The sequence below is a fragment of the Eurosta solidaginis genome, chromosome 3 (assembly GCF_040869045.1).
Source record: "Eurosta solidaginis isolate ZX-2024a chromosome 3, ASM4086904v1, whole genome shotgun sequence".
NCBI lineage: Eukaryota > Metazoa > Arthropoda > Insecta > Diptera > Tephritidae > Eurosta > Eurosta solidaginis.
In genome coordinates, this window is record NC_090321.1 from 226,240,284 (window position 1) to 226,256,193 (window position 15,910).

The window sequence follows — 15,910 nt, forward strand, 5'->3', positions numbered from 1 at the left end:
ATTATTAGTACCTTGTGGTTGTGTTTTGTCGGGTGATCGATGATGTTTCAAAACTCGCGTTTGGCTTGTCGGGCATCAATGGAAATGGAGACAGTAGCAAGGGAGTGCTGTGTCCATGAAGCCATTCCAATAAGCTCTTTCTATCCAGAGAATGTTCGGCGTTCGCAGACGATGGAAAATCTTGGGGTAACGTTGGAGATATCTCGTGAACTATCTTAATTTCGTTAAGAATGCGATAACGGCCCGTATACCTCTTGCACGATCCCCGATATGGCTATAAGCTTAGTCTCTTTTATCGCTGTCTCCGTTGATATGCCTTCTCATAAGGTCACCTCTTTTATCTTCGCAGTAAAACCGTTAGAAATAATTGCACATCGTCGAGATAAAGGTTAGAAGTAGATGAGTTCTGTACGAGGCTTCTTTTTTAGCTTCTTGTAATGATAAAGACACTCGATAGTCCTGGAGAAATTTGCAATGCCAGTAGACTTTTCGAGGATATTGATATGGTACGTTCCGGAAAATAGCACCATTGAGGAACTACCCCGCTATCTCGAAGGCGGTTTGATATGGCCACGTTAAGCTTTATAGATCATAACTCCATCAGATCGCCAGACCCTCCTCTGATAAAAATAAAAAAGATTTGCAACTGGTGAGGTTAAGAGTTGAGTTGGAGAAGGTATAAATTGTGCTAGCAACCCAACGGGTGCTATTGCAGCCCAACAGGGACCAAGGAAAGTCCATCCCGGATTTTCCGATGTTAAGCCATGAATATCTAGGAAAATGAAATGTACCAAGGCATTAAACGCATTTTACCTACTTTGCAATTGACAAGGGACTGAGAACGATATCCCATTACAGTGTTTGTGTTATAAAAAAAAGAGGACGGGCAAAGAGCTGCTGCTCGGCATTGGTGGACAGCGTGTAACGGCGTTTGTAGCTAAGAGGCAGCGAGAGTTTTATTTGTCTTATTGGGCAGAATTGTTGCTTCTCTTGACTATTAATATCCATTGGAGGAAGAAGACGCAAGGCGTTCTCCGACATGAACAGCAAACAAAAGGTTTGCAGAAATTCCGTCGATCATCATGGCTTACACGAAACAAACTGATAATAGAGTAATCCCCTTAAATACATGTGCCTTCCTCTAGGAGACGCAATACCGAACTTATTTACTCTTACAGTCGAACAATAACCAACACCTTCGTTTGCGGAAAAACTTCATCTACGGAAGAAAAGGCCTGCAGATAGTCGCTAAGGGAACTGACCTTTCGGTATTGCCTCCAGCAAGCCAAGTGACTTAGATTATTCTCACGGTAGGCGTGCCAGTCGTAAAAAGCGATTCAAATTCATAGATGCGAAGGTTAAGAAGTAAAAAATATAATTTCCGAGGCAGTCGGGGCTAGTACCAGACAGTGTTTATATCGGAGCATACAGTATTTTTATTCGGAAATGAACTGTTCTTATCTACTACACTTCCCAAACCTTTTAGAAGTTACCTTAGGTATGGTGATCTTAGGTTAACGAGCTTAGAATGTAGCGTGCTACATATATGCAAAATTGCAAATATGTGTGGACCGTTTTGGAGATGGAAGCGGATGTATAAAGGGATAAGTAAAACAGGGTAAGATAGCTATCAAGTGGCACTTAAAAATATTTCTATAGAAATATGACATAAATTAGCCTTCAGCTGATAGTTATTTTGAAAAATCTCATTAAATTGAAAAACGTAATCAGGTGGCAATACTATCTAAGAATATTTCCCTTGAAATACGAAGTAAAATACCTTTCCGTGATATCCATATACCGTTTTATTCTAAAAGAATTAATAATAGGGAGTCAACTAGTCAAATATCTTGAAAGGTAAGATTTTGGTGAATGAGGAGCTCTTTTTATCATTTTCTTTTATGTTATGTTCTTTTAGTTAATCACTTTTTTGAGTTTTCATCTGTATTTGTTTAGTCACTTATAACTCCTACCAATTTAAAAAAAAAATATTAGTCCTTTTTATAGTTTTTAGTTCTTTTTCATAACGTAACAATTGCAAAAAAGTGTGTTCTGGCAACCGTGATTAAAGCTCTCCTGCTTGCATACATATGTCTGTATATCGTTGAACCTTCAATATTGGTGATTTGCTGCAAGCGAATATGAATTCCCGCAAGCACTTTGAGCTCTTCTGGATGCTGCCTATATCCAGCTCTGATGACTACGAGGCTTTGGTTGATATGCTGTCCGTTGCTTGCATTTGCGGCAATTATCCATTGCAGTGCGATAGTAATGAATGCTGCCTAAAATACGCAAATGTTGGATTTATATTTGTATTGCCAGTTCATTCGTTCTATGTGAAGTTGATAGGTGATAAATGCTTCTTTTTTCTGTAATGGCATCCAGCTCTCAAATGAGAGAAAGTCTTTGTAATCGAAACTTGGTGATTAAGTGATGGTGAAAAATACCGTTCCTTTTGATATACGCAGCGTTAATGACTTTTTCTCAGTTTAAATATTTAATTCCTTAATTTTAGTTTATATATAGGTTTACTGCTATGCTTTTGGAATATAGTTTTTTTAATGATTTTCAGCAGGAAACGGTTTTGTGGACTTTTATTATAAAAATTAATAATCAAAAGTGTTTTTTGATTTTTTATAATTAAAGAGAACTCGGAAACGAAAACACGAATAAGTGCCTACGTGAGTATCGAACAAAAGCTTATTTGCCGTATTTAAAAAAATTGTGTACTTACCTATTAATGAATAATTTCGTGTATTTTATGTATCGTATTGGAATAATTTCGCGACTGGTTTTAGATGATTTCGGGAATACTTCCGTATCATTTCAGAATATTTCCGGTAATTCTTTACTTTAGCTCAAAACTGCTAAACCTCATCCAAAAATATCGGGAGAGATGTCAAAAGACGCGTTATGAACCCAGGACCACGAGTCCGAAAGCGGAAATTAAAAAAATTTTTTCTGTCAAAAGATATTTCCAAAAAACCGAAAAATGGCCGCGGAGCGCTCCAAAACCGGGATGGGATCAATAGTATTTTTTCGCAGAACATCTTTCTGCATTGGCGGCCTTCGGCCGCGCTTATAAAGAATTACCCTGGGTGGGTCCAACACCGGTTTGGAGACCAAAACTGTATCCGCGCAAAACACTTTTACCGACAATTTTTCTTCTGGGTACCCCAAAACCATCAAAATTACAACAACCACGCATCTCCGAAAACAAATAAAATTTCTAATTTCCGCTTTCGGATTCGTGATTCTGGGTTCATAACGCGTCTTTTGACACCTCTCGCGATATCTTTGGACGAGTTTTAGCAGTTGTGAGCTAAAGTAAAGAATTACCATATTTCGGGATTTTATTTGGGACTGTTTCGGGATCATGCCAGGACTTTTTGGGAATCATTTTTTCGCTCGGCCTGTAACGAACAGCCGAGAATTGTTACATTTAATTGACTTCAGAGATTATAGACGAAGTAATTACCGATAGCGTGAAAAGTTCCAGCGATGGTAAGACTTAAAAAACTTTAATAAAAACACAATAATAGTCCCGAAACTGCTCCGAAAACAATCGAGAAACCATTCTCGAATAGTACCGAATTGATCCCGAAAAGAATCCCAAAATTACCCCGAAATGGTTCTGAAATATTATCAAATTTATCTCGAAACAAGCAAGGAAGGCTAAGTTCGGGTGTAACCGAACATTACATACTCAGTTGAGAGCTATGGAGACAAAATAAAAGAAAATCACCATGTAGGAAAATGAACCTAGGGTAACCCTGGAATGTGTTTGTACTACATGTGTACCAAATGGAATGTATTAAAGAGTATTTTAAGAGGGAGTGGGACATAGTTCTATAGGTGGACGCCATTTAAGGATATCGCCATAAAGGTGTACCAGGGCTGACTCTAGAATTTGTTTGTACGATATGGGTATCAAATGAAACGTGTTAATGAGTATTTTAAAAGGGAGTGAGCTTTAGTTCTAAGTGAAAAAAATAACTTTAAAAACTTGCTTATTGCTTATGGTCCGGCTTACTTTCTTTTCCTTTTCTATCCTTTTTTCCTTTCCTTTCCTTTCCTTTGCTTTCCTTTCCTTTCATTTCCTTTCCTTTTCCTTCCTTTCCTTTCCTTTCTTTTCCTTTCTTTATAATTCCTTTCTTTTGCATCCCTTTCCTTTGTTTTGCTTTCTTTTCCTTTCCCTTGCATCCCTTTCCTTTCTTTTCTTTTCTTTTCTTTTCTTTTCTTTTCTTTTCTTTTCTTTTCTTTTCTTTTCTTTTCTTTTCTTTTCTTTTCTTTTCTTTTCTTTTCTTTTCTTTTCTTTTCTTTACTTTTCTTTTCTTTCCTTTTCTTTTCTTTTCTTTTCTCTTCTTTTCTTTTCTTTTCTTTTCTTTTCTTTTATTTTCTTTTCTTATCTTTTCTTTTCTTTTCTCTTCTCTTCTTTTCTTTTCTTACCTTACCTTTCCTTTCCTTTGCTTTCCTTTCATTTCCTTTCCTTTCCTTTCTTTTCCTTTCATTTCCTTTCCTTTCCTTTCCTTTCTTTCCTTTCCTTTTCTTTTCTTTCCTTTCCTTTCATTTCCTTTCCTTACCTTTCCTTTCCTTCGCATCCCTTTCCTTTCTTTTCCTTTATTTTCTTTTCTTTTCTTTTCTTTTCTTTGCTTTTCTTTTCTTTCCTTTCTTCTCCTCTCCTTTGCTTTCCTTTACTTTCCTTTCGTTTTCTTTCCTATCCTCTTCTCTCCTTTCCTTTCCTTTCCTTTCCTTTCCTTCCCTTCCCTCTCTTTTCATTCCCTTTTCGTTTGTGTTCTTTTCTTCTCTTTTCCTTTCCTTTCCTTTCCTTTCCTCTCCTTTCTCTTTTCTTTTCTTTTCTTTTCTTTTCTTTTATTTTCTTTACAACTAGGTCTATCCGATTGTTATTTTGGCTTATGCGTTTTACAGAATTATAAACTTTTGACTGCTGCTGCTTTAACAAGTAAAGTTTCTGGGTGTTGACAGTTATTTCCAACACAACATTGTTGCTATTCTAACGGGCAGCTGTTGTACAGCCTGCCACGTGTTTTATAATTAATTGTTTCGCTTGTATTTTGGCAACAGAAAATGGAATTACATGAAATATTTTCAAATGAATACGCAAAACGTAACTGCATTGTTGCATGCGACAATTTCCCCACATGGCCGCCATTCCATTTCGTCCGTTATACTTTGCCGTGTCACCCCTCTTTCACGGGCATCCGTTATATGATAGAGTCAGCTAGCTTTGTTGATTCTGTTTGACTTTTATACATTTTTTTGGTTAAAGGTTTTACCTCTTTCAGCGGAAGCTATAAACGTTGTGTGGGTGAAAATATGAAATGTTTGTTTATGCTTAATTTTGATCTATCCCATCCCGTTAGAGAGTTGGATGGTACACATAAATACATAGATTTGCTCTCTAGATCGGCTGAATTTTTAAGTTGCCTACTCAACTCCAAGGAAATAAAAAACTCATATGAAAAACAAAAGTATGCTTAACCTTTTTACCTGCAGCTTGCACATTTTACACGGGGCTCACCCCTTATTTAAAAGACAAAAGGCCGTGTGCTTTGAGAATACCCATCATGGTTATACACTCCTCTTGTTTTAGCGAGAAGACAAACGATTAAACAAAGCTCTTTCAGAGTTCTTGTATCGTTGGAATATTTCGTCTCCACTATTTCAAAAAGTATCAGCATTCAAAGAGTAAATGGGACCCCTTATACCGAACCCTAGCCAAAAGTTGCGTTAACTAACCGACTCCTGAGCATTTATTTGCACGGGATGTTTAGGGCATCGGCATCCAGACAAAAAAACACAATTTTCTGCATGGCTATCCGCGCTGTATCTCCGCTTTTTGGACGGATACGGTTTTTGAGCCATTATCCTTATTTATGCTACTTGTAGTTAAATTCTTTCAGGATGCACTTTGCGAAATTTTGATGACTCGTTCGTTGTCCCCAGGTTTTCAAATTATTACTCCCATGATATCTTTTAGGCTGCCCTAGTATTTGTTAAAGTTGTATCTATAGGAATTCAAATACTCTTCAAGTCGTTTATGCTTTCTTGAAGAGTTTGTTCGTCCTCAATCTAGCTTGACGAAGTAATTGCATTGTGTTTAGTACGTGAGCTAGTCAGTGTATAACAGAGCTCGAAATAGGTTGCCATTGTAGTATCCTTTTTTATTATTTATATTTTTATTAAGAATATTCACATATAAAGAGTATAACTTCTTGAAGGTAAAAATTGAAACCAACTGAAAATTTTTGAAAATTAAAATATCAAAATTGAAAATTAAAATATTGATGGAACATATTAAAATACAAATTTCAAAGTAACTTAAACACAAAGTTAAATAAAAATAAGAACCCTACATTACTCCCCCTTCCAGAGAATTAACATTAAATAAATTAAATGTGACTTTCTTCTTTGTTTTAATGTTATTGTGATGAGTGTTAGAGTTGTTAGGTAACGTTTCAATAATCGCTGGTTTTAGCCTGTCAATCGGGATAGTTTTGATCTCATTATCAATTTCTATTTTAAAATACTTCTTGTTTTTTTCAAGTATCTTGTATGGACCTTCATACGGTTGTTGTAAAGAACGCTTATTAATTAAACGAACAAAAACAAATTTACATGTTTGCAAATCTTTCGGAACATAAAAACCAACATTAGAGTTATGATGATTTAAACTCGAATGAACATTTCTAAATTTTTCACGTAATTTACCCAAAATTTCATTTGATGATGAATTTTCAGATGTTGGAACAATAAGTTCACCGGGTAATCTTAAATTTTGTCCAAGAACCATTTCAGCCGGTGTAGCCGAAATATCTTCTTTAAATGTTGATCGCAAACCTAACAGTATTAGAGGTAGCTCTCCATACCAATCTCTGGTTCCATTTGTAGCCATTAAAGAAGATTTCAATTGCCTATGAAATCGCTCTACCATGCCATTCGCTTGAGGATGATAAGCTGACGTTGTAATTTGATGACTACCTAATAACTTTGTTAATTCTGTAAACAATTTTGAAGTAAATTGAGCACCCTGATCAGTAGTTATTTCTAGAGGTACACCAAACCGAGATATATATTCACATAAAAATTTATTTGCAATTGTTTCTGCAGAAATTTCCCTTAATCCGTATGCTTCTGGCCAACGTGTGAATCTATCGATAATAGTCAAAATATAGCGATGTCCTTTTGAAATAGGTAAAGGTCCTACAATATCTAAATGAATATGTTCGAATCTTTTGTTCGGTATTGAAATTTTACTAACTGGTGACTTCGTATGTCGATAAACTTTAGATTTTTGACAACTAATACATTCCTTGGACCATCTATTAATTTCTTTATTCATGTTTGGCCAAAAATATTTTTTTATAATTAGACGGCGAGTGGCTTTAGTACCCGGATGCACTATCCCATGTAACTTATCAAATACTGTTTTGCGTAAATTATTTGGAACGAACGGTCTAGGACAATCTCCGGATGATTCACACCATATATTGAAATTTAAAACAGGAATTTTAACTAATTTTAAATTTTGAAATGATTGTTGAGATACAAGATTGTTTAGCTCATCATCTTGTTGCTGTTCCTTTTCTAAAATTTTAAAATTAAGTTCTGAATTTTGAATTGCTTCTATTTCAAATGCCCTAGATAAAGTATCGGGTACTACATTTGCTTGTCCAGTAATATGCTGAATATAATTTGTAAATTGTGCAATAAATTCAAGATGTCTGGTTTGTCGTGGACTACGTTCAGTTTTTGAATTTAGAGCAAAAACTAAGGGCTTGTGATCAGTAAACACAGTGAATTCTCTTCCTTCTAATAGATATCGAAAATGTTTAATATTAAGATAAATTGCTAATAGCTCTCTATCAAAAGCACTATATTTCATTTCAGCTGGTGAAAGTTTCTTCGAATAGAATGCGAGAGGTTCAGACTTATTGTTGAAATTTTGTTGTAGAACACCACCGACTGCCGTATTGGATGCATCTACAGTTAAAGTTAATTTTGCATCTTTGCTAAAATGATTTAACAAGACCTTAGATGCAAACTTGTCTTTAATGTATTCAAACGCTTTAATAGATTTATCATCCCAAACTAGAGTTTTGTCTCGGTTTTTACTTGTTTTATTAATTAAATCATATATAACTCCAGTAAATTCGGCTAATTGTGAAATATATCTATGGTAATAGTTAACCATACCAATAAACTTTTGAGTTTGTTTAATGGATTTTGGTAGTTCAAAATCTCGAATAGCTTTTATTCTATTTTCCGATGGGCGTATTCCTAATTCAGAAATACTATGTCCTAGAAAATAAATTCTAGTAACACCAAAAATGCATTTATTTGGTTTCACATTCAAACCATATTCACACAAACGTTCAAAAAGTATACGGAGATCTTTAATATGTTGCTCTTCACTCTCACTAGCAACTAAAATATGATCAATGTACGCGTAAACAAAATCTAATTCATTTACAACTTCATTGATGAATCTTTGAAAAGTTTGTGCTGAGTTCCTCAAACCAAAAGGCATTCGAATGAACTCAAACATGCCAAAAGGAGTAGTAATTGCCGTTTTATAAATATCTTCTTCTGCCATTGGAATTTGATGATACGCTCTAACAAGATCTAATTTTGAAAATATCTTTTTATTTCTTAGATTAATATTAAAATCCTGAATATGTGGTAAAGGATAGCGGTCAGGAACAGTAACAGTATTAAGTCGTCTAAAATCACCACAGGGACGCCAATCATTACTTTCCTTTTTTGGTACTAAATGAAGTGGTGAAGCTACAGAAGAATTTGATGATCTACAAATTCCAGTTTTTACAAGAAAATCAAATTCAGCTTTAGCTACCTTAAATTTGATTGGGTCTAGACGTCTGGGCTGTGAGAAAGGAAGATTGCCTTCTGTAACAAGTCTATGAACTGTGGCGTGTTTAACTGGTTTTGAATAGTTTGGCTCTTCTATAAGAGAAGGAAATTCTTTCAACAATTTTGTGTATTGATTTTCTACTGAAAACATTTTTGGAAGAGAGATGTTACAATAGTACGAAATTGTGTTAACTGATAAATTTGTTAATGGATCTATTAAACATTTGTTTTTAATATCAATAAGTAGTCCATATTTGCATAAAAAATATGCACCTATCGGCTTTGCTATATCAGCTGTCAAAAACACAAAAGGAAATTCCCGTCTTAAACCTAAATTAACATTTACAAGTTTTTTTCCATATGTAAAAATCGTTGAACCATTGGCTGCTGTTAAAATAATATCTGATGATTTTTTTGTACACGAGAATTTCGAAGCTGGAAGCACAGAAATTTCTCAATCAAAAATTTTAACCTGTTTTCTTTGTCAAATATAAATAAGCGACGAGTTGATATTTCTGAAACTCCGTTATTTGTCGCTGCAACAACGGAACATTTTAGTTTGTTGGATTACTATTTTTTACAAACGCGCATGGTTCCTCACATCTCCTAGCTTTATTTCCGAATTTGTAATGATATCTACATAACCAGTTGGGATTATCACGAGATTTCGAACGATATCTAACAGGACTTCTAAAACTATTTCTACTTGTTGAACGTGATCTTGAATAATTCTGACTAATTTCTTTTTTAATTTCACTTAATTCCAAAGATAATTTTTGAAAATTTTCACAAATTAAAGATGTTGTCTTAACCAAATTAGTAATAATAGAATTTTCGCCTTTAGAATTTTGAGAACTGTTTATCAAAGCAATTTCATTTTTTACCCAAACGTTATCAGCTAATTTAGTTAGATCATTTATGTCATTGAAATTCGAACTTGTTAAAATTACATTCAAGTTTTTGGGTAATTTTCGCATCCAAAGTTTCTTTAACATTTCTTGGCTAAAATTAGAACCAGAAAGTAGAACTAAAGATCGGTAAAATTCTGAAGGCTTGCGATCACCCATTTCAGAATCAGACAACACTATCTAATTTTGCATTCTCACTTAAGGAATGTCTTTCGATCAAAGTTTGTTTTAATGCAGAATATTTATTTATTTCCGGTGGATTTTGAACAAAATCCAAAATCGTCATTATGACATCCTGAGGTAATGCAGTAATAATATACTCATATTTGGTCGTTTCTTGCGTAATTTTTTTAGTATTGAACTGCATTTCAGCATGTATGAACCATGCCTCAGGACAACTTGTCCAAAACTGAGGAAGTTTTACTGAAGTGGAAAAAATTTCGTTATTGTTTTCGTTCGCATATGGATTTATTAGATCATTTTGCGAAGAAACACCTTCTAAATCAATAAGCGAATCGTTAACCCGATGTGTTGGTGTAGACGTGTTTCTGTCGTTTGGTGGCGTGCGAAGCATAATTGAAATGGAATCTCAAAAATCAAAAAATTAATTTTTTAAAATAACGTTCAAAACTCAACGTTATTAAATGCAAAATATTCTTTTAAATCTCCAGAAGAAAGAGTTTACAATTATTTAAAATGTATTAAATTTTAATATCAGATAAACCTTAACTAATATAGTTATATATATATTTAAAATATATCAAAATTTATATACATAGTTCTGAATAACAGCTCACCATTTCTTCCTTATTTTGATTTGTTGTTGCTTGTTATATCTATCGTTATTGTTGTTATTGTTGTAACTGTGTTATGGAGCTGTGTTGACGGCTGACGGTGTTGTGTTAAACTCAGCGCACTTTTCCGGTTTTTTTAAGTTACCGGTAAGTCACTTTTGGAAATCTATTTCTGGATTTGAACGAATTTGCATTTGGTCTATTGCAATTCATGCACTTTTAATTAAAACATGAGTTGTTGAAAGCTCTTCTTGAATTGATGTGTTGTTGTCGGTGCTGCTGGGCTATTTGTTTGTACTTGTTGTTATTTAATTTTGAGCTGCTATTGTTGAAATTTTCGGATTTATGTAGTTTTACGCCAAAACCAATATTTTTTGTTTTTTTTTTTAATATTCCTTTCTTCTATAATTTCTGCTTTGAAATTGCTTTTGTTTTGTAATTCTAGTTTAAATGTTTATTGCCAATTGTCGTTCAACAATATGGTGTAACTGATAAAAATAATATATTGTAAATTCAAAAATTTTAGAACTGAATTTGAACTGATGGTCACACTAATCTTTGGTTTGTTCGAATTTCTGCCTGATTTTAGGCGCACTAATAAATTATGTTTGTTTGGGGTAGTAAATTTTTATGCGTACAATAAATATTTAAAATATCACATTCTTTTTTGTTTAAAGGTTGATGTTTAGTTAAATCCTCCTGGCAGGATCGCCAATTGTAGTATCCTTTTTTATTATTTATATTTTTATTAAGAATATTCACATATAAAGAGTATAACTTCTTGAAGGTAAAAATTGAATCCAACTGAAAATTTTTTAAAATTAAAATATCAAAATTGAAAATTAAAATATTGATGGAACATATTAAAATACAAATTTCAAAGTAACTTAAACACAAAGTTAAATAAAAATAAGAACCCTACAGCCATAACCTATGGTTAACTGATTTGCAGCCCTACTAATATTATCATTTTCCTATATGATTGTCATTACCAACCCCTAACGGGAGTCCAAAGAAACTTGCGGTTTCAATAGGGGTGGATCAGAGAGAAAGTGGTGTTAGAGGCATTGGTTTCACATGCAAATTGAAAAGATGGGTGATATCATGTGGGGGCACGTTACAAGCAGGAGATACATTATGTATATAGGGGTTGATTCTGGATAGGTAAGAGTTTAACTTGTTACAGTATCCAGTTCGAAGTTGCGCTAGAGGGACGCGTCTCTCCCTGGTCAGCTTGATTTCCTTTACATCGAGTTTAGTGTATGTAGCTGCGAGAACGGGGTTCACCAGGTAAATCCTTGTATAAAAGGTGCGATGCGTTTTGATAGATTTTCCTGAAGACTGTTTTGTGCTCTGAGTTCTAAGGTGCCATATTCCCTCACAATGCTTGCAGAGATGACTTCTTTAGTTCCTGGCAGGAAGCGCATCTCCAATCAGAAACTATTTGTTTAGCATTTTATTTCTTTCTTTTATGGAGATTACTCTCGCCTCGCTGTGTAAATGCTGTTCTGGGGACATAAGAAGATAACCCGTAGCAGTTTTCAGAGCGGTCTTTTGACAGGCCTGTATTTTCTTCCAATGAGTAACCTTTCGGCTCAACGATCATCTGGAGAAGCGTAGCATGCAAGCGGCCGGCCAATTGATTTGCAATTGATATTAAACGTCTTTTATCTTTGCGCCAAGTGCTGCCGGCAAGAGATTTGAGTATTTTATTATGGCTCTTAATTTTAGGTATGATTAAGGATGCTTGCTCGCCAAAAGGTAGATCCAGATCCTTCTAGTTATCGATTCTGATTGAGAAAAAGTCCACGCCCACATGAACATTTTGGTTGGTAGCTCTTGCGTTCGTTACACTGCTTAGCCCTTTAGAGGAACCAAGGGAAATTAAGTAGTCCTCGACCTGTCTATCTCTGCGCATTGGAGATCTCAGCCTTGCTACCAGTGTTGAATGGCATATTTTGTACGCCGGAGCGTCTTCCGCTATTCGCGTAACATGGACTAGCTAGCGAAGCCTTTGCGTTTTATTCGTTACACCAAGTTCATATTTGCGTAAACCTCGCACAAACCGTTAACTCAGAGCTAGAGATATTCATTGATATCGTGCTTATAATCTTGTTCATCTCTTGTCACTACGCAATCGTGATGTACGTCTTATTACCATCGTTATTACCATGTCTTTCTCATAAGGGAAGCATGCGGACGATAGCAGAGTTGCGTCATCATACTGTTGTTTTACCCATTAACTACGGTGAAATTAGGCTGTAGTCGTCTAGCCTCAATCCGCACTCTTTGCGTTTTACTAGGTAGTATTCTTGGTTGATTTCCAGTCTCTGCATTGCATTTTGTGTAATCCAACTAGGAAGAATCTCCTTGAGGCATTAGACAAATCGTTCGCGAGATGGTTCGGAATGGCCTAGGAGGTGGAACGTAGTAATATTAAATCGTTATCGAGATAATCGGGCTTGTATTTTACTGGTGCTTGTTACCAGAACGTACCGGATCTTCATTCGAAAAAGGATCATCAATAACGATAACACTCCCCAAAACCTTGTTCTTGTCGCTAAAAAAACAACAAAATTTACTCGCAGAGTTTCTGGCAATCATTTGTTTGTACAGGAGGGGAAATCCACATTGAAACCATTGGGCAAAGCGGCAAAGTTTTTGATGGCTAGGGTCTGCCAAGAAAAATTTTGTTTCATTTTGTTATAGTGATAATATGTTTACGCCATCTAAAAGGATAGCCTGTTTAAGTATCAGCTTTTCGTTTTAATGTCTAAGGGTGCCTCATCGCGACTTTACTTTTTCCATACAATTCATGCGCGAAATCTCATAAAATTTGAAGTTCAACTGTAACCTCGATTAAGGTAAGCAAACAAATTTTTTTAAGCTTTTTTGTAGATCGCACAATTCCCTATATGAATATTTATCGTTAAATACTAAGAGTTAGAGTTCTGGTTATAAAAACTTAGATATTTCCAATACGAATTGTATGCAAAAACTAAAGTCGAGTTGAGGCACCTCTTAACATGAAAAGCTGAAGTTTTTAATGGCTATCTTTTTGGATGTCATGAACAATATTTTCACTAAACTTAATGGAAACCAAATTTTATTGGCCCACCCTTGTATACAAACGCATATCCTATTTGTTCTCACTCCAGGATTAACCTTGTGATAGAGGAGGATCCGTATACCGCTCCACTTACCTCAATTGTAAAATTTCTGCTTGGCTGGTTGACAGTTTTGCATATTTTCGTTTTCATTTGACTATTTTCACAAAAATTAATTTTATTCCAACTTTCAGTTTATTTATAGTTGCAAAAGCTGAACCAAAGCAAATAAACGAGACTGACTTGTCGCAAGCGTCGCAGTACTGCGCTTTGGCTACCTTTGCTGCAACAAAACACCTCCAAATAAACAAAAGCGCAATAGCAACAACATATCAAAAAAAAGGAAGCATACAACAAAAAAGCCACCCGAGCAAAACGAACAGGCATTGCGTGAGAACTGAGGACCGATATTAGCTCACAAAAATGTTTCTGGCAATAAATCAAATCAATGGGCAGGCAGCCAAAAGACGCAAAAAGGAGAAAAAACGACGTGCGGCGGCAGCTGCAGCTGCAGCTGCTGTGTCTCTAGGGAAGACAGGCGTAACAAAAGCAGAAATGGATGCGATAGTACAGCCCCAAGCGGATTTAATAGAAGTGGCAGCAACAACACGAACAACATCACCACACATCGGTGCATCCGCGTCGGTTGCAAGTTCAACCGCCAGCTCGACGGCCAATCTCATTGATGATATGTTACTGCTGGAAAATGCCACCGGTGGTATGACAATAAATGCCGCTGCTGCTGCTGGCACATTGAAATCGCCCAAAAATGCTGCAACAATGCTGACAGCTACAGAATTGCAATCGACAGCAAAATGTAAAAATTGCCAACATGCGCTTTCGCATTTCACTGGTGGCCGGCAGCAACAGCAGTTGACATCAAAGGCTGATGCTACAACGCCCCTCACATCGTATGTCAGCTGTAGTTGTGAATGCAATTGTATAAATAAAACTTTGCACAGTAGCATAAGTGCGTGTGCGCCCACAGTCACATCACCTACATTTAACCCGCCAACGCCATTTAAAGTCGCGCCGCCTACAGCAATGACATTGCAGCCACCTACACCGCCTCCCACTTCATTGTATGCGGTCTATATGTGCCTGGGTGTGCTCACTTTAGCGCTTGCTACACTTTCAGTGCTCTTTTACTCGCATGTGCATTCCAGTAGCACAAATAGCGACATAATAAAAATTGGCAACAAAATGCCAATAGGTGCTACGATAGCAGCGGACAAAAATTTTGTATTTCGCGAACAATTTCAACGTGAATTGCATGCTTCGGAGCATGTGTTGCGCGGCATTGTGATGGAACTTGTGCAACAACAATTTCGTGAGGTTAGTCAACAACAACAAAAGCAAAAATATCCTGATGCAACAACAGCAACTTATTATGAAGCATTTGGTGGTGGTGGTGGTAGTGGTTCAGAGGCAATACACAACAACAACTATCAACAACAAAAACGGTAAGTAAGTGAAGTGGAGCTACATAAAGCGCATGAAGGGTCATAATTGACCCGATGGGTTCATCATAGGCAATGATTAATGGTGTGTTCAATGGGAGTGCCACAAAATCCCCGAAAAAAAAATCCCCAAACACAAAATCCCCACGGAAAAAAATCCCCAAATAAGTAATCCCCAAAGTAAAAATCCCCAAAGAAAAAATCCCAGTGCTATGATAAACATCATGACCGTGTAAAAAATAGCAATATCTCTTTCCTCTTTCATTCATATTTATGTATGTATAACTATATATTCACGTTTTGACAATACATATTTTTACTTATACATATATAGGACTGCTAGTCGCTCTAATTCGAACAAACTAACAGAAGGGTGTACTATGCAGAAGGACATCACCGTGGCGGTAGCCATGCTTATACCATACACCCGGACTTGGCATGGCGTAGCCCAGGGTTATTTTTTATAAGCGCGGCCGAAGGCCGCCTATGCAGAAGGTTGATATGGATTATTAGCCTTTTTTGGTCGCGGCGATTTTAAACCTAATTTGAATTTATTTCACACATAAAATGGGGATTTTGTGTTGGGGATTATGAGTTTGGGGATTTTGATTTTGGGGATTTTGATTTTGAGGATTTTGATTTTGGGTATAACGTGGTAGCACCGTGTTCAATATTCACAATTTCTCTGCACTCCACGCCACCAGAGCTGAGAATCCCGTGATTTTTAAGAACTTCCCAGTCGCAGCGAC

General features: G+C 35.9%; 1 protein-coding gene across 1 annotated transcript in view; it reads left to right on the forward strand.

Annotated features, from left to right (window-relative positions):
• LOC137245146 (uncharacterized) overlaps positions 1-15,910 on the forward strand; it is a 213,639-nt gene that overhangs the window by 62,931 nt on the left and 134,798 nt on the right. The window contains exon 2 of the mRNA XM_067775333.1: positions 13,896-15,164. Within this exon, the coding sequence (XP_067631434.1) occupies positions 14,125-15,164 (1,040 nt within the window). The 5' untranslated portion in view covers positions 13,896-14,124. The remainder of the gene's footprint in view (positions 1-13,895; positions 15,165-15,910) is intronic.